Here is a 20,000-nt window from a genome sequence, read left to right as displayed (position 1 = left end):
CAATGGCCAAGTCATAGGGCATGCCAAGCAGCACTTCGGGTGAGCGATAGAAACGGCTCTGAATATACTGGTAGATCTGTGGGAAGAGGATAAACTCTGCTAAGCAGGCTGCACAGTTTAACAATGGATGCTTGGGTCAGACATGAAGGAGCTGGGTAATATCCATTAAGTACAAGATGGGACTGTTGAGCAGCTGACTGCAGATATCCTAATAAGTCCTACAGCACTGTCATGGTCACACTATAGAGGGGTTCCTGGTGTGACAGGCTTCAATTGCATACCAAACTGCACAGTGACTTCAGACAGCAATCAGAACCGAGAGCAAACATGACAGCTGAGAAATCATCTCACAAGATTCCAGCTCCCGGGTATCTGTTATTCTATATATAAACCACCCCGAGCCCCTCGATTAGATTCCAGTCTGTAACTCACTCCCGGGTATCTGCTATTCTATATATAAACCTCCCAGAACCCCTCGATTAGACTCCAGTCTGTAACTCACTCCCGGGTATCTGTTATTCTATGAATTTCTTTGCTTCTGCTCTTATAGCGACACACAGACACGTGAATATAGGTGTACGCCTGCCCTCGTGCATGTACACATGCCCACTCACCTGCGCGCACACACCCCCGCTTGTGCATACCTGCCCCCCGCACACACTTGCCCGTACGCACAACACCCGCCCACACACACACACACACCCGCGTGCGCTATCCACGCCCATCCGCATTCACACCCCACGCCCGTCTGCGCGCACAGACAAGTGTGCACACTTACGGAAAAGTGTGCACACACGTGCGCACACCACCCCACTGGACCGAGCATTGGCATGGCGCTCTCACCCTTTGCCCCAGCTGGCAGGAGCTGCCGAAGTCAACAATCTTGATGGCACTGCGCTTGGGGTTGCACAGCAGGATGTTCTCTGGCTTGAGATCACAGTGGATGATGCTGAGCTCAGGGGTGGCCAGGAAGAGCAAGGCTGTACACATCTGCTGGGCGAACTTGCGGGTCAGGTTGAGGGAGACCCCGCGGAAGTTGGTGTTCCGCAGCAGGTCATACAGGTTGTAGGAGAGCAGCTCAAAGACCAGGCATAGATGGTTCCGGAACATGAAATGTCGCTTCAAGTGAACTGTGTTGGGAAAGGGCGATTACAAGCACAGAAAGAGAGAGTTTACATTTCAATTGATGTCTTGTCAGCGACCCTCTCTCCCACCGTCTACTCAATCACTGACCCTCCTTTCCTCTCTCTCCCTTTCCCTCCACCTGCACTTGCTTCAAATCCAACACACCTCTCACTCTTTCCTGTTGTGACTCAAGGTCATCCACTCAAAACGTTAACTCTGTTTCTCCCTCCCACAGATGCTGCCCGATCTGCTGAGCATTTCTAACGTTTGCTGTTTCATTTACATTAAGCTAAAGTCCGTGACCCCAGCAGAATGACTTTCCACAGCAACACTCGGGGAATCAAAAACCATTTCAGAATCTGAACCTCATTACTCCCAGGTAGGGGAGCCCTTCAGCACCTTTTAACTGGGGCAGGATTTTGCCCCAGAAAAAGGAAGCAATTAAAAAAAAATATTAGTTCTTGGCATGTGGGTGTCGCTGCCAGGGCCAGAGTTTAATGCCCATCCCTAAGTGGGGGTGAACCTACTTGCCTGGCATATCAGAGGGGCAGTTAAGAGTCAACTGTGGGTCTGCAGTCACACGTGGGCCAGACCAAGAAAGGGTGGCAGATTTCCCTCCCTGAAGGACATTAGTGAACCGGATGGGTTTTTAATGACAATCCAGTAGGTTCGCGGTCACCATCACTGAGACTAGCTTTTTATTCCAGGTCCATGAATTAATTGAATTTAAACTCCTCCAGCTGCCATTGCAGGATGTGAACTTATGTCACCAGAGCATGAGCCCAGGCTTCTGGATTACTAGCTCAATGCTCCCCACCCCGTGTTGCTGGCCCTCCTTACCTATGTAATACTTCATCTCAGTGTCATGTTTGTTCATGAGCTCCAGGAGGCGCAGTTCAATCTGAGCCTGGTTCAGGAAGGCTTTCTTGTTCTTGATGATCTTAACAGCCACCCATTCCTGTTCATGGTGATCATAGGCCTTCACCACCTAGAGGGGGGGAATGGACAGAGGGGGGAGTGAACCACAGGCTATTGAGGGGCAGGGTTACCTTCAGAAACAGACACCAGAGCAGGGAGGAGTTAGCTGGCGAGCTGTTGAGGGCACGAGCCTCTGAAGTAGGGTAGGCAGGTGCTTTATGCAGCCGAGTTCAAAGCGGCAGCCCAGTTGCTTGGGGGTCCTTCTTGCCAACGGCAGAAGCTTAGTGCCGGAAAAGTGGACTGTACAATCTGAGACAGAGGCTGAGAGTGCAGAGATGGGGTGCAGCAAGGCTGCAGAGGGATCTGTCACGGAGGACGAGGACTCTGGAAGATGACATGCCAGGGAGCTGCAAGTAAGCATGGTAGGTGCTCTGGACATTGTGTGGGGATTGGAATAGGAGTCACAGGGTTTCAGATATCCTCGGCGTTTATGTGGAGGGAATGTTGGGAGCACCTCCAGCAGCACCCAGAAGGTGGGTTCAGAGGCGGGCAAATCATTGGCCAAGGTGGCGACAGGCAGGACCTGACTAGAGGAGATCAGGTCTGGTTTAATCAGACAGGTTTCACATCGTGGGCAAACAGAAAAGACAGGTGAAGTGGCAAAGAGAGCTTTCTCTCTAGTAGTTCATGAAGGAGGTTAGCCACTTGCCTCATGTCAGTGAATGTTCAGTAATCAGGAGCAGCAGCCCTGGCTAATTGTTCCCCCATCTCAAATGAAGGGGAAGGTTGGACCTGCTCCCTCTATGGGCCTCAGTTCCATATTTCAGTGTGTTTGTTAACTGCATCTGGTCCTCAAGAACACGCACTGCCTCCCCTTTACCTGTCCAAACGAGCCCTTCCCGATCAAGGAGTCTATCTCGTAACGCTCCATCCATTTCTCCCCATTCTTCACAATGTAGTCATAGTTATCATCATCGTAACCCTCATTGTAAATCTTCCGCTCCTTCTTGTTGCTGGAATCATCTGGAGGAACATGTTGGGCCCGGCGCTTCTTCTTGGCATAGTACACCTGCAGAATTCCAGAGAACAAGAGGCAGTCCCAGTCAGAGAAGGGAAGGGAGGGGGCAGGCTACACTTAATGCAACACCGCTTAGAAACACCAACTAACAGCTGCCCTCCTCACTCCTTTAATGGGCCACAACAGGTCCTTTATTCAGGTGCCAATACTGTCATCTGCACTATTCCCTGAGAGCAGAGGTGGAACCCTCAACACCTCCTCCACTGCTGAACCTGGTTCCAAGAAGCTCAATGGCTTCTCGTCCCACAGCCACTGAGCTCTGTAGTCAGCCCAACTCCATCCAGGATTTCAATACTATTGCTGTCCTGGGGAAGGGGCCCCACCTCAGTCCCACCCAAACCATCCCTCGCTCCCGCGGGCACCCAGTCTGCCTGAGAGTTAAGGAGTTTGTCAGAGTGAGAGGACACCGCACAAACAGATCAGACGTCGCTGACAGCACTGCCAAACGCCCTGTTGATGCCCACACAAGCAAAATGATTGCTTGGGTGAGTTGGGTAGGGGTGACAGGTAACCATGGAACTGTACCCCAATGAGAGTAAGTATTTTGGGGTTAGTGTGGCAAAGGTTGGGGGGGGTGGGGGGTGAGGGGAATGGGGTTCAGTCCAGGAAACTGAGCAGCACAAAGAAAAGGGGAATGATGCCAGGCAATTTATGCAACAGACACAAGGGGCAATTCCTCACCTCGTTAATGTGCTTGTACGTCTTAATCAAATCCACCGAGAGTTTCCTCAGGGGCGCTGTTCCAGGCTCACGGAAGCTAAGTGGGATCCTCCTCTGTAAGATCGTCATGTCTGATAACACCTGCAAAGAGACAGCAGAGTTAGGGAGATCCAAGCACTGTAGGGCGGCAGCTCAAACCTCCTGGCACACTTCAGAGAGCCAAGGCGGGAGGAGAAAAACACAATGGCCTTTATTCCACTCGCTGCCAAACTGAAAGTAAATTAACTTTTTTTTTAAAGAAATTATTCTCTTGTTTGGCTATAAAATTAAAAAATAGGCACAGGCTAATCCAAATTAATGAGCAGAGATTAGGGTGAACAGGTTGGGGCAACGGAAGTCACGAGTGAAGGTTCCCCTGGGTTAGAGAGGGAGAAAGGCCAGTCAGGATTGCAGCTCCTGATCAGCTGCCAGTGACTGCAGTTAGGAAAGGTGTGGGCACTGCGCAGGAGACCAGGCAATGGAGTGCAGCAAGGCCAGGGAGACACAGTAACATAAGGGTAATGTCATTGGACGAGTAATCCAGAGGTAATGGGTTCAAATCCCATCATGGCAGCTGGCGCAACTGAAACTAATGAATCTGGAATATAAAACTGGGGTCAGTAACGGTGGCCATGAAACTACCATCGATTGTCGTAAAAAACCCATCTGGTTCACTAATGTCCTTTAGGGAAGGAAATCTGCCATTCTTACCCAGTCTGGCCTAGATGTGGAGTTCATTTTTAACTGTCCTCTGAAATGGCTGATTAAGCCATTCAATTCAAGGACAATTAGGGATAAGCTCCTACATTCACTACCTGGGCTAGTAGGACTGGAGGGCAGAGTGGGCCCGCTGAGTAACATGACCCAGCGATAGTCACTATTTCCAGGGGAGGAGAAACGGCCGACAGAGGTTTGTCTGCACAGAGTCCCGATCAGCAGGGGCTCTAGTCTCGCTCTTGGAAACACTGATGAGAAGGGGATGCAAACGAGTACGTAGCAGGAAAAGAGAAAATCAACATGTGTCTTAGTGCCCCCGCTCTCCCCAGATACCTGGACATACCCTGTCGCTGTGGTTGCCTCTCTGGTGGTCAGATGTCGGTGCCCGGCCAGCGGTCACGCCCCAGTGATGCCCCTGCCGGACCTGCTGGAGTTCACACATGGGCTGCACATTGCCAAGAGGCAGGTGCCCGTGCTGGTTTGACATGCTGGGCTCAGCGGGGGTGAAGCCAAATGAGGCAGCCAAGCAGTGAGAGGAGGGGGGCTTGCATCCTGAGCTGGTCCCACCTGCGTACAGAACAAGGAAAAGGCGGTCAGTCAGGAAGCGAATCCTCGCTCTTTCACACACACCCAATCACAGGCACACACACACACACACTCCAAAAAAATCTGCTTGCATTTCTCCATCGCCTGTCACCACCTCAGGATGTCCCAAAGCAATTCACAGCCAATGAAGGGCTTTTTTTGAAGTGAGGTCACTGTTGTAATGTAGGAAATGCGACAGCTGATTTGCGCACAGCAAGATCCCACAAACTGTGATGTGATAATGACCCAGATCATCTATTTTTAGTGATGTTGATCAAGGAGTAAATATTAGTCCCAGGAGAACTCCCTCCAGCTCTTCTTCCAAATAATGGCCGTGGGATCTTTTACACCCACCCGAGACACAGACGAGGGCCTTGGTTTAATGTCTCATCCTGAAAGACAGTGCGACACTTCCTCAGTTCTGACTCTCTGACAGTGGGTCGCTCCCTCAGTACTGACCCTCTGACACCGCAGCACTCCCTCAGTAGTGACCCTGTGACAGCGCAGCACTCCCTCAGTAGTGACCCTGTGACACCGCAGCACTCCCTCAGTACTGACCCTCTGACACCGCAGCACTCCCTCAGTACTGACCCTCTGACAGTGCAGCACTCCCTCAGTACTGACCCTCTGACAGTGCAGCACTCCCTCAGTACTGACCCTCTGACAGTGCAGCACTCCCTCAGTACTGACCCTCTGACAGTGCAGCACTCCCTCAGTACTGACCCTCTGACACCGCAGCACTGCCTCAGCACTGACCCTCCGACAGTGCAGCACTCCCTCAGTACTGACCCTCCGACAGTGCAGCACTCCCTCAGTACTGACCCTCCCCAGTGCAGTGCTCTCTCAGTACTGACCCTCCAACATTGCAGCGCTCCCTCCATACTGATCCTTTGGCAGTGCGGCACACCCTCTGTACTGATCCTCTGACAGATCAGTGCTCCTTCAGTACAGACCCTCTGACATTGCAGCACTGCATCTGTATTGCACAGGCTAGATTTTGAGTTCAATATCTGCAGTGGGTTTGAACCTTCTTTGACTAGGTGAGAGACCACTCGAGGTTGGGTGCTGCAGGCTCTAACTCAACGAGCCATCTTGCACTGTTGCTCTGACTGTAGAAAAAGTGTACAGGTTAGAAAGCAGGTCCACAGACAGCAGCAGAACCTAATGGGATCATGCTGTTCAATTGCAGAGCCATTTGCTTTCGCCAGAAACACCTAGCTAGTAGCTATCTTCACAGTTAGCAGTCTCTGCGATGTGCTTTTCCATCACTTTGGCTGGCTGGAGATGGGCTTCTCAGAGGGCATTTCTGATATGATTGAGTCCTTATGATCAGCAAATCAATAATCAAGAGCCACCTATTCAAAACAGTAACATGGGACAACCTTCTCCAGGTTATCAGAATGAAGTCAAACAGCAGTTAGAGTGAAACCTCACACCAGCGGTGACAGTGACAATGATTACAGTGAAACCTCACACCAGCAGTGACAGTGACAATGATTACAGTGAAACCTCACACCAGCGGTGACAGTGACAATGATTACAGTGAAACCTCACACCAGCATGACAGTGACAATGATTACAGTGAAACCTCACACCAGCGGTGACAGTGACAATGATTACAGTGAAACCTCACACCAGCGGTGACAGTGACAGTGATTACAGTGAAACCCCACATCAGCGGCAGTGGTTACAGTGAAACCTCATATCAGTGAGTGATTACAGTGAAACCTCACACCAGTGCTGATGCAGTGTGATTCAGTGAAACCCCACATCAGTGCTGATACAGTGACAGTGATTACAGTGAAATCTCACATCAGTGACAGTGGTAACAGTGAAACCCCACACTAGTGTTGACAAGGTTGCAGTGAAATCTCATATGTGCCAGAACTTACAGTGAAAGCTCACATCAGTGACAGTGATTACAGTGAAACCTGACACCAGCGCTGATGCAGTGACATCGATTAGTGAAATCCACATCCATGTTGACAGTGACAGTGGTTACAGTGAAACCTCACATCAGTGACAGTGATTACAGGGAAACCCGACACCAGTGTTGACACAGTGACAGTGGCTACAGCGAAACCTCACACCAGACACAGTGATTACAGTGAAACCCCACTTCAGTAACAGTGGTTACGGTGAAACCCCACTTCAGTGACAGTGTTTAGTGAAACCTCACATCAATGACAGTGATACCTCACACCGGTGCTGATCCAGTATGATTCAGTGAAACCCCATATCAGCGACAGTGGTTACAGTGAAACCTCAGACCAGTGTTGACACAGTGAGTGGTTACAGTGAAACCTCAGACCAGTGTTGACACAGTGACAGTGGTTACAGTGAAACCTCACACCAGTGCTGATCCTGTGTGATTTAGTGAAACCCCACATCAGTGACAGTGATTAGTGAAACCTCACATCAGTAACAGTGGTAATAGTGAAATCCCACACCAGTGTTGACATGGTTGCACTAAAATCTCATATATGACGGAGTTTACAGTGAAAACTCACATCAGTGACAGTGATTACAGTGAAACCTCACACCGGTGCTGATGCTGTGACAGTGATTGCCATGAAATCCACATCCATGTTGACACAGTGATTACAGTGAAACCCCACATCAGTGACAGTGAAACCCCAAATCAGTGACAGTGTTTACAGTGAAACCTCACATCAGTGACCATGGTAACAGTGAAACCTCACATCAGTGACAGTGAAAGCCCACATCACTGACAGTGAAAGCCCACATCAGTGAGTGTTTACAGTGAAACCTCACATCAGTGACAGTATTTACAGTGAAACCTCACATCAGTGACAGTGAAACCCCACATCAGTGAGTGTTTACAGTGAAACCTCATATCAGAGAGAGTGATTACAGTGAAACATCATATCAGAGAGAGTGATTACAGTGAAACCGCACATCAGTGACAGTGCTTACAGTGAAACCTCATATCAGAGAGAGTGATTACAGTGAAACCTCACATCAGTGAGTGTTTACAGTGAAACCTCATATCAGAGAGAGTGATAACAGTGAATCCTCATCAATGACAGTGAAACCCCACATCAGTGACAGTGATTACAGTGAAACCTCAAATCAGAGAGAGTGATTACAGTGAAACCTCACATCAGTGAGTGAAACCCCACAGTGACAGTGTTTACAGTGAAACCTCATATCAGAGAGAGTGATTACAGTGAAACCTCATATCAGTGACAGTGAAACCCCACATCAGTGACAGTGTTTACAGTGAAACCTCATATCAGAGAGAGTGATTACAGTGAAGCCTCATATCAGTGACACTTATTACAGTGAAACCCCACATCAGTGACTGTGATTACAGTGAAACCTCACATCAGTGACAGTGATTACAGTGAAACCCCACACCAGTGTTGACACGGTTGCAGTGAAACCTCATATGTGACAGAGTTTACAGTGAAAGCTCACATCAGTGACAGTGATTACAGTGAAACCTGACACCAGTGCTAATGCAGTGACATCGATTAGAGTGAAACTTCATGTCAATGCTGATGCCGTGACAGTGATTACAGTGAAATCCACATCCATGTTGACACAGTGACAGTGGTTACAGTGAATCCCCACATCAGTGACAGTGGTTACACTGAAACACAACTTCGGTATCAGTGATTGCAGGGAAACCTCACACCAGTGTTGATGCAATGACATTAATTACAGTGAAACCCACATCAATGTTGATGTTGTGACAATGATTACAGTAAAACTTCACATCAGTGTTGATACAGTGGCAGTGGTTACAGTGAAACCTCATATCAGTGACAGTAATACCTCACATCAGTAACCGTGATTACAGTGAAACCTCACATCAGTGAGGGTGATTACAGTGAAACCTCACATCAGTGAGTGAAACCCCACAGTGACAGTGTTTACAGTGAAACCTCATATCAGAGAGAGTGATTACAGTGAAACCTCATATCAGTGACAGTGAAACCCCACATCAGTGACAGTGATTACAGTGAAACCTCAAATCAGAGAGAGTGATTACAGTGAAACCTCACATCAGTGAGTGAAACCCCACAGTGACAGTGTTTACAGTGAAACCTCATATCAGAGAGAGTGATTACAGTGAAGCCTCATATCAGTGACACTGATTACAGTGAAACCCCACATCAGTGACTGTGATTACAGTGAAACCTCACATCAGTGACAGTGATTACAGTGAAACCCCACACCAGTGTTGACACGGTTGCAGTGAAACCTCATATGTGACAGAGTTTACAGTGAAAGCTCACATCAGTGACAGTGATTACAGTGAAACCTGACACCAGTGCTAATGCAGTGACATCGATTAGAGTGAAACTTCATGTCAATGCTGATGCCGTGACAGTGATTACAGTGAAATCCACATCCATGTTGACACAGTGACAGTGGTTACAGTGAATCCCCACATCAGTGACAGTGGTTACACTGAAACACAACATCGGTATCAGTGATTGCAGGGAAACCTCACACCAGTGTTGATGCAATGACATTAATTACAGTGAAACCCACATCAATGTTGATGTTGTGACAATGATTACAGTAAAACTTCACATCAGTGTTGATACAGTGGCAGTGGTTACAGTGAAACCTCATATCAGTGACAGTAATACCTCACATCAGTAACCGTGATTACAGTGAAACCTCACATCAGTGAGGGTGATTACAGTGAAACCTCACATCAGTGACAGTGATTAGAGGGAAACCTCACACCAGTGTTGACACAGTGGTAGTGGTTACAGTGAAATGCCACATCAGTGACAGTGAATACAGTGAAACCTCACATCAGTGTTTATACAGTGCCAGTGGTTACAGTGAAATCCCACATCAGTGTTGATACAGTGGCGCTTGTTACAGTGAAACCTCACTATCGTGATGCAGTGACAGTGATTGCAGTGGAACCCCACATCAATGCTGGCACGGTGATATTGATTACAGTGAAACCTCACATCAGTGACTGTGATTACAGTGAAACTTCACAGCAGTGTTTATACAGTGTCAGTGATTACAGTGAAATCCCACATCAGTGTTGATGCAATGGCACTGGATACACTGAAACTTCACATCAGTATTGATGCAGTGACACTAGTTACTGCAAAGCCTCACACCCGTGCTGATGCAGTGACATTGATTACAGTGAAACCTCACATCAAAGTTGACACATTGACAGTGGTTACAGTGAAACATCACACAGGTGCTGATGCAATGACGGTGATTACAGTGAAACCTCACACCAATGTTATACAGTGTCAGTGGTTACTGCGAAACCTCATCAGTTTTGATGCAGTGACACTCTTTACAGTTAAACCCCACATCAATGTTGACAGTGACAGTGATTGCAGTAAAGCCTCCCATCAATGACAGTATTACAGTGAAATCCCACATCAGCGTTGATGCAGTGGCACTGGTCACAGTGAAACCCCACATCAGTGTTTACACAGTGACACTGATTACAGTGAAATTCCACATCAGCCTTCATACAGTGACACTGGTTACAGTGAAACCCCACACCAGTGTTGAAAGAGTGATACTGATTACAATGGAACCTCATCAATGTTGATACAGTGACACTGGTTACGGTGAAACCCCACACCAGTGTTGAGACAGCAAGTGATTACAGTGAAACCCCACATCAGTGTTGATATAGTGACAGTGATTACAGTGAAACCCCACATCAGTGTTGATACAGTGACATTGGTTACAGTGAAATGTCACACCAGTGTTGACACAGTGACATTGGTTAGTGAAACCTCACACCAGTGTTGATACAGTGACATTGGTTACAGTGAAACCTCACACCAATGTTGATACAGTGACATTGGTTACAGTGAAACCTCACACCAATGTTGATACAGTGACATTGGTTACAGTGAAACCTCACACCAATGTTGATACAGTGACACTGGTTACAGTGAAACCTCACACCAGTGTTGATACAGTGACACTGGTTACAGTGAAACCTCACACCAGTGTTGATACAGTGACACTGGTTACAGTGAAACCTCACACCAGTGTTGATACAGTGACACTGGTTACAGTGAAACCTCACACCAGTGTTGATACAGTGACACTGGTTACAGTGAAACCTCACATCGGTGTTGACACAGCGGCAGTGGTGAGTGAAGGCAATGAGACACAGTGGGTTACAGAGTGGAGGGAGGAGTGAAACTAATTGGATAGCCCCTTCAAAAAGCTGGCACAGGCGCAATGGTCCAAATGCCTTCTTCTTCCCTGTATCATTCCATGATCCTATTCCTACAATGATTTCACCTCAGCCATTCCCCACATGCACACCCATACAATGAGTGGGTGAGTGTGAAGGGAGAGAAGAGGTGCAGAGAGGCACACCAATTCAGTCTAGTGCTCTCCAGATATTTTTGACCTTTTTAAAAATCTTTCATGTGATGGGAGTGTCATTGGCTAGGCCAGCATTCATTGCCCGCCCCTAATTAAACATAGAAAATAGAAGCAGGAGTAGGTCATTCAGCCCTTCGAGCCTGCTCCACCATTCAATATGATCATGGCTGATCCTCTCTCTCAACGCCATACTCCCGCTTTCTCCCCAAACCCCCAGACGTCTACACTGTCCCCATCAAACACTCCCAGGGCAGGTACAGCACAGGGTTAGATACAGAGTAAAGCTCCCTCTACACTGTCCCCATCAAACACTCCGAGGACAGATACAACATGGGTATGATACAGAGTAAAGCTCCCTCTGCACTGTCCACATCAAACATAGAATAATAGGAGCAGGAATAGGTAATCTGACCCTTCGAGCCTGCTCTGCCATTCAATATGATCATGACTGATCCACTACCTCAACCCCATACTCCCGCTCTCTCCCCATTTCCCATGGCGCCTTTAGAGTCTAGAAATCTATTTCCTTCTTAAATATATTCAGTGACTTGGCCTCTACAGGCTCTATGGTGGAGAATTCCACAGGTTCACCACCCTCTGAGTGAGGAAGTTTCTCCTCATCTCAGTCCAAAATGGCCTAGCGCATATCCTGAGATTGTGATTCCTTCTTCTAGGCACCACCAGCCAGAGGAAACATCAAACCTACATCCAGTCTGTCTAACCCTGTCACAATTTTATACGTTTCAGTGAGATCCCCTCTCATTCCTCTAAACTCTAGTGAACACAGGCCTAGTCGGCCCAATCTCTCCCCATACGACAATCCTGCCATCGCAGGAATCAGCCTGGTGAACCTTTGCTGCTCTCCCTCTATGTCACGTTTTACCTTTCTAAGGTCAGGAGACCAGGACTGCACACAGTACCCCAGGTGTGGTCTCACCAAGGCCCTCTGCAGCTGCAGTAAGACATCCTTGCTCCTGTACTCAAGTCCTCTCACAATGAAGGCCAACATACCATTAACCTCCTTCACTGCTTGCTGTACCTGCATGCTTGCTTTCAGTGACTGGTGTACAAGGACACCCAGGGCCCTTTGTACATCAACATTTCCCAACCTATCACTATTTAAATAATACTCTGCCATTCTGTTTTTCCCGACCAAAGCAGATAACTTCACACTTACCCACGTTATACTGCATCTGCCAGGTATTTGCCCACTCACTCAGAATCAGAGTGCAGAAGAGGCCCTTCGGCCCATTGAGTCTGCACCGACACGTGAGAAATACCTGATCTATGTACCTAATCCCATTTACCAGCACTTGGCCCATAGTTTTGAATGTTATGACGTGCCAAGTGCTCATCCAGGTACTTTTTAAAGGATGTGAGGCAACCCGCCTCCACCACCCTCCCAGGCAGCGCATTCCAGACCCTCACCACCCTCTGGGTAAAAAAGTTTTTCCTCACATCCCCCCTAAACCTCCTGCCCCTCACCTTGAACTTATGTCCCCTCGTGACTGACCCTTCAACTAAGGGGAACAGCTGCTCCCTATCCACCCTGTCCACGCCCCTCATAATCTTGTACACCTCGATCAGGTCGCCCCTCAGTCTTCTTTGCTCCAACCAAAACAACCCAAGTCTATTCAACTTCTCTGTTTCAAATGTTTCATCCCACGCAACATCCTGGTGAATCTCCTCTGCAACCCCTCCAGTGCAATCACATCCTTCCTATAATGTGGCAACCAGAACTGCACACAGTACTCCAGCTGTGGCCTCACCAAGGTTCCATACAACTCCAACATGACCTCCCTATTTTCGTAATCTATGCCTTGATTGATAAAGGCAAGTGTTCCATATGCCTTTTTCACCACCCCACTAACATGCCCCTCCGCCTTCAGAGATCTATGGACACACATGTCAAGGTCCCTTTGTTCCTCAGAACTTCCTAGTGCCATGCCATTCATTGAATACTTCCTTGTCAAATTACTCCTTCCAAAGTGTATCACCTCACACTTTTCAGGGTTCAATTCCATCTGCCACTTATCTGCCCATTTGACCATCCCGTCTATATCTTCCTGTAGCCCAAGACACTCAACCTCATTGTAAACCATCAGGCTAATCTTTGTGTCATCCGCAAACTTACTAATCCTACCCCTCCACGTAGTCATCTATGTCATTTATATAAATGACAAGTAATAGGCGACCAAGCACAGATCTCTGTGGTACACCACTGGACACTGGCTTCCAGTCACTAAAGCATCCTTCTGTCATCATCCTCTGTCTCCCACAACTAAGCCAATTTTGAATCCAACTCATCAAATTACCCTGTATCCCATGTGCATTTGCCTTCTTTATAAGTCTCCCATGTGGGACTTTGTCAAAGGCTTTGCTAAAATCCATATAAACTACATCAACTACACTACCCTCATCTACACACCTGGTCACCTCCTCAAAAAATTCAGTCGAATTTGTTAGGCATGACCTCCCTCTGACAAAGCCGTGCTGACTATCCCTGATCAAACCTTGGCCCTCCAAGTGGAGATAAATACTCTCCTTCAAAATTTTCTCCAATAGTTTCCCTACCACTGACGTGAGACTCACTTGCCTGTAGATCCCTGGCTTCTCTCTACAACCCTTCTTAAACAGCGGAACCACATTAGCTATTCTCCAGTCCTCTGGCACCTCCCCCGTGGCCAGAGAGGAATTAAACATTTGGGTCAGAGCCCTGCGATCTCCTTCCTTGTCCCCCTCAGCAGTCTGGGACACAAATCATCCGGACTTGGAGATTTTCCAATTTTAAGCCAGCTCCCTACATCAATTTGCTCAAGAACCTCGCAATCTCTCTCCGAGTCCGGTACCTTCATTTTCATTCTCTTGGGTGAAGACGGATGTGAAGTATTTGTTCAACACTATCGATGTCCTCTGGCTCCACCCATAGATTGGCCCCTTGGTCCCTAATGGGCCCTACTCTTTTCCTGGTTATCCTCTTCCCTTGGGATTTTCCCGACTTTTACCAGCCAGAGCTTTCTCACATCCCCTCTTTGCTCTCCTAATTGCTTTCTTAAGCTCCACCTTGCACTGTCTGTACTCCACTAATACCTCCGCTGATTTGCTCCCCTTGTACCAACTAAAAGCCTCTCTTTTCCTTCTCATCGTATCCTGAATATCTCTGGTCATCCTTGATTCTCTGGGCTCATTACTCCTTCCTATCACCCTAGAGAGAACTTGTTGAGCCTGTACCCTCCCCATTTCCTTTTTGAATGCCCCGCACTGTTCCTTTGTAGATTTCCCCACAAGTAGCTGTACCCAGTCTACCTTGGCCAGATCCTTCTTTTACTAAGATCCGCTCTCCCCCAATCCAAAACATTTTTATGCAACTTGTCTATTTCTTTGTCCATAACAAGCGTAAATTGTACCATGTTGTGGTCGCTGTCACTAAAATGCTCCCCCACCACCACCTCAGCCACCTGTCCGGCTTCATTCCCCAGAATTAGGTCCAGCATTGTTGGACCCTCTACATACTGACCTAAAAAGTTCTCCCGTACACATTTCAAGAAATCCACTCCATCCAAAACCTTAACGTTATGTCTATCCCAATTAATGTTGGGAAAGTTGAAATCACCTAATATAATTACCTTACTGTTATTGTTTTTACACACCTCCGCAAATTGTGCACATATTTGCTCCTCAATTTCCCACTGACTATCTGGGGATCTATAATAAACAACTAATAATGTGGCTGCCCCTTTTTTATTCCTAAGCTCTACCCACAAAGTTTCCTTCGATGCCCCCTCCAAGATATCATCTCTCTTTACTACAGTAACTGACTCCTTAACTAGTAATGCAATGCCTCCTCCTCCTTTTACACCCTCCCCTGTCTCACCTGAAGATTCAACTTGTCTAACTTGCCTTGAAGCCTCTTAACATCCTCCGTATCACTCACATTTCCATCTAGTTTTGTGTTGTCAGCAAGCTTGAAAATATTATATTTGATTCCCTCGTCCAGATCAGTGAATTGCCCTTGAGGTGGTGGTGAGCTGCCTTCTTGAACCGCTGCAGTCTGTGGTGTAGGTACATCCACAATGCTGTTAGGGAGGGAGTTCCAGGATTTTGACCCAGCGACAGTGAAGGAACAGCCAATATATTTCCAAGTCAGGATGGGGAAATTGGAGGTGGTGGTGTTTCCATCTATCTGCTGCCCTTGTCCTTCTAGATTATAGTGGTCGTGGGTTTGAAAGCTGCTGTCGAAGGAGCCTTGATGAGTTGCTGCAGTGCATCTTGTAGATGGTACAGACACTGCTGCTTCTGTGCGTCGGTGGTGGAGGGAGCGAATGTTGAAGGTAATGGATGTGGTGCCAATCAAGCGGGGCTGCTTTGTCCTGGATGGTGTTGAGCTTCTTGAGTGCTATTGGAGCTGCACTCATCCAGGCAAGTGGAAACTATTCCATCACGCTCCTGACTCGTGCTTTGTAGATGGTCAACAGGCTTTGGGGAGTGAGGAGGTGATTTACTTGCTGCAGGATTCCCAGTCTCTGAGCTTAAAAGACGATAGTGTCAGTCTCACACAGAGGTTTCATCACTGGATAGCCCATTGTCCAGATCTTCACCTCTAGTGGAGCACAGTGTGGGAGACAGGTACTCCTGAGATTAAATAGTCCTGTTGGTTGAGACACAGATCTCAGAGAACATTTTCTGACTCATTTTTGGGGGTTCTATCATCAAAAATAGCTAGTTCCTCACAGCGAAGCCTACACTTTGCTCGTGGATTTCCTCTCAATTCTTCCCCTGCCAGATGAACATGTAATGCTTTTCTTTCCATAGTCTGCTTTAAGCGAGCCTGGTCTCTTCAAAGGGATGCTATGTCAATGTTCAGCCTACTAAGTTCAATGTTGATCTCAGCAGTCTTGCGCGTCTTATCATGTCATCTGTCAGTCCTGTGCATATAGCCCTGACATTCCAGTTTGCCAGTCGAAGAGTTGGCACCTTCTTTCTTTTCATGTTTGCCTGGTGCGATGGATTCCATCCACTTGTTGAGCAGAGACACTAAGCTCTAAGTACCCATTCAAGCAGATGGACTGTGGTATGTGATTGACTATTGGGATATGACAGTCCCTCCCACTGTCAGAGACAGAGCGTAGCACCCATTCTCTAGGCCAACTGAGTTGGGTTTATCAGTTGTAACTGCTGTCTCCCATGTTTTGTTAATGCTCTACAGTGAAGCTGGAGTGCCCTCTCCAGGGTACAAACCTGGGCAAAATTTATGAAGACCCTGGGCTGCCCAAACATCAGTTTTTCCCCTCTCAAACTCCCTGGTTGAGTCCAAAGGAATATAAAGCACCACGTCTGGCACCGGCTTGGTTGCAGGAGTTGCCAGAAAGATGACACTTTCAGACATCAGTCTGCCTTTGGTGTCCACTCCATAGAATAGCTAAAACACCAGTTAAGTTGCTGCAATACAAAAATCAGCTCCATTTATACTATCAGGGAACACCTGTCCATTTGGAGCTGTTTTGAAGATACACAGTGTGTCAATAGCACAAACACTGATGTGGAGGTTTCACTCTAGCCTGCATTTATCTCATGTGATGGAGAAGCCATCTGTAAAGAACATATCTTATTATTTCTGTTGGACTGTAGACTAAAATTACAATGGCTGTAGTTTGAAAGACACGTTCACTGGAACAGTGTGAGGGATATATACAATGTTGCTGACCTGGAACAGAATGTGCCTTGAAAGACAGGATGGTGCCGAGGAGGAGTCCGGTCTAATGGGGAACTGCCTGGCAACAACATTTTAATTGGCTCCTAACCAGGTGAGCAGGGTTTGTGTGAGGGCAGTGCAGCAGAATAGCTCACAGCCTGAAAGGAAAAAGACCTAAAACCTCTCTCTCCTGTGTGTGTCAGGTTCCAGTACTTCTACAATAATAGCGAGCTGGCTTTTTCTCCTCATATCTCTATAACCTGCTCTCTCTCTGAAAACCCCTGTCAAGAGGAAAAGGGGGAAATCACCATTAAGAGACACTGAAAGGGTAAGGGCTCAACCAGTGAACTAAAGAGTAAAAGTGCTGGAAGGACACCTCGTGTCATCAATAAAGAACTGAAAGGAATCTGGGAGACATCGATCAAAATCAACCCATCGAATCCTGTACTCCGGGATTGGTGCTATTGAACTGTTTTATCCAACCCTTAAAATCCATGTTTTTGTGTGTTTTACGTGTCTTGTATGTATGTGTATAGGGATTTAAGGAAGGGGTAGAGTTTGGGTTATAGAATTAGAAATTAAGAGTTCATATTTCTTTCTTTTGCCACTGGTTAAAGACAATTTGTTCAATAAACAGTTATTTACTTACTAAGTTTATAAACCTGGTGATCGTATTCTGTTAACCAAAATTAAACGGTTAGGTGGGTTGATTAAACTTTTCACATTTGTCACAGCTCAGGGAGCAGTGGGGCTTGACAGTGCAGTGCAGTGAGTCGTGACATATTCCATTTGTTAGTTATCACCTGCCTGCTGATTCTTCTCCTCATTCAGTAGAGTGCTTACTGGAGGGTACTGTCTAGATGGAACCCACTTCTTAATCATCACCAGCCCACCACTGAGTAGTGAATACAGTATCCTGGACTGGAGCAGGTACACACGTGCTATATTCCTCACGTGGTCTTTGAGGTTCGGGAGGGTGAAAGGGCAGGATATTATCACTGTCGAGGATGCTGGAGAATGAGCAGCCAGTGCTCAAACTGGTGGAAAAATGATTGACAAGGAAGGAATGGTCCATTCTGAGAGCAGAGAAGAAAGCAGTGATGTGCTTGTTGGCTGGACAATGATGTCACTGCTGGAAATGAACTGGCAAACATGGAGGCTGGTGAGATGGAAGGTGAGGAGCAGAGTTTTTGAAGATTGAAAGGAATATTTGGTGTTTAATTGTTATTAGAGACCAAGTATATTGCTGTTAAGGTAGGATTCAGGATTTGGGGGACAAGAGGCAGTACAGGGGGCTAGAGGCAGTGAAAGAGTGAGGGAGAGAGGGGGGAACAGAGCATGTGGGAGTGGGAGACAGGTAGGCAGAGGGAGGGACAGAGAGAGAAACACAGTGTAGAAGTGGGAGACAGGTAGGCAGAGAGAAAGCACAAGAAAGGGAGAGGAGAGAGAGCGTGTGAAAGGGAGAGAAATAGAAAGCACATAGGAGTGGGAGGCAAGTAGAGCGAGAGAGACAGACAGGGAGCATGTGGGAGTGAGAGACAGGTAGGCAGAGAGAGAAAGAACAAGAGAGACAGAAAGCCTGTGGAAGACAGGTAGACTGAGACACACTCAGGGTGTGGATGGGGAGAAAGAAGAGTCACATTCAGGAACAAACCAGTATTGATTTAAATCCAGACTACAACAGTACACTGACAGTCATCACACACGTGGCAGGACAGTTATAATTTCACAGTCATCAGCTGCTGACTATTTCTGGACAAACTTAACATCACATCCAGTCATACTTGTGTCTGTGTCATCAACACAGGACCTGGGGTCAGGTGGGGTTAATATCCAGTCCCACAGATGAGAAAGTCTACAGTTAGAGACCAGCACCCAATGTGGAACAAATTTTGAAACGTTGGAGATATTCAGAGTGCGCAGCACCTGTCATTTTCCAGCTTGGGGACTCATGTCCAGTGACCAGAGCAGGTTATCAGGTACAGAGGCTTCCCAGGAGTGTGCATTAAATCAGACAAGAGGCAGTGTCCAGCTGGGAGTGAGTCCAGTGCAAACCAGGGCAGGTTTGCAGTTAATTCACTGTGGAAGGCACACTCCAAGGAGTCAAGCTCACCAGCACCAAAGGTTGACCTTCAAATAACGTACTCATTACAGACAATTACAAAGCTCCTCTTCTCAACACCACAGTTCCCCAGCCCGCTGCTGATTCATGCCAACGTATGCCTTCCACACCAACCACCCTCCATGACCTCGACCGACCGACTACTCCTCAGGAACAAGCCCAGTCACTCAGTGTCCGTTGGTAATGTGGCCCCCACACCAAAGGGAATTCCGGGATAGAATTCAGTCCTGCCAAATTCAAGATCACCACCATCCCCACCCTTTCACCCCACCCAAATTGAGGTCAGCTAACACAGGGTAGTACAGGGGGCTAGATGCTGGGGCCTCTCCGATATGCATTGCCTCCTGATTTACCTGGGGATGCCCATTCACAGTTAAAGTTTGCTCTGTGATTCTCAATGTACCAGTAACAGTATCTTACACCTACACAGATTTAATTGGAATGTTCTGTATCTATCAGACAGGGTAATAATAACTTGATCTTCAAACCAACCTTTAATCCCTGAGATTCCCCTTCTCTCCGCACCCAGTGCTTCAGCCTCTTTCAACACTAACCTGCTCAAATACCCGAGATAGGAGTGGGGGCCAGGGACAGGTCTATTTATATCAGCTTCCTCTGGACAAGACAAGACAGTTCTACCAGACAGCACTTCCTAACTCACTGGGTGGAGGCAGGAGCAGCAGACGACTATTGCA

At 47.4% G+C, this 20,000-nt stretch overlaps 1 protein-coding gene across 3 annotated transcripts in view; it reads right to left on the bottom strand.

The window, feature by feature from the left end:
• Positions 1-20,000, bottom strand: part of LOC121274037 (dual specificity tyrosine-phosphorylation-regulated kinase 1A-like) — a 74,242-nt gene that overhangs the window by 41,366 nt on the left and 12,876 nt on the right. For 2 of the 3 annotated variants that reach the window (XM_041181171.1, XM_041181173.1), the window contains exons 2-7: positions 4,881-5,104; positions 3,803-3,922; positions 2,924-3,112; positions 1,966-2,113; positions 844-1,130; positions 1-76 (exon numbers count right to left, since the gene is read on the bottom strand). The exon at positions 1-76 is cut by the window's left edge and continues 71 nt beyond it. In XM_041181171.1, the coding sequence (XP_041037105.1) occupies positions 1-76; positions 844-1,130; positions 1,966-2,113; positions 2,924-3,112; positions 3,803-3,922; positions 4,881-5,104 (1,044 nt within the window). Of the gene's footprint in view, positions 77-843; positions 1,131-1,965; positions 2,114-2,923; positions 3,113-3,802; positions 3,923-4,880; positions 5,105-15,425; positions 15,445-20,000 lie in introns of those variants that run through there. The other variant, XM_041181172.1, reaches the window with a different exon arrangement.

This window comes from Carcharodon carcharias, assembly GCF_017639515.1.
Source record: "Carcharodon carcharias isolate sCarCar2 chromosome 29 unlocalized genomic scaffold, sCarCar2.pri SUPER_29_unloc_2, whole genome shotgun sequence".
NCBI lineage: Eukaryota > Metazoa > Chordata > Chondrichthyes > Lamniformes > Lamnidae > Carcharodon > Carcharodon carcharias.
This window is presented reverse-complemented; position numbering and strand designations above follow the sequence as displayed.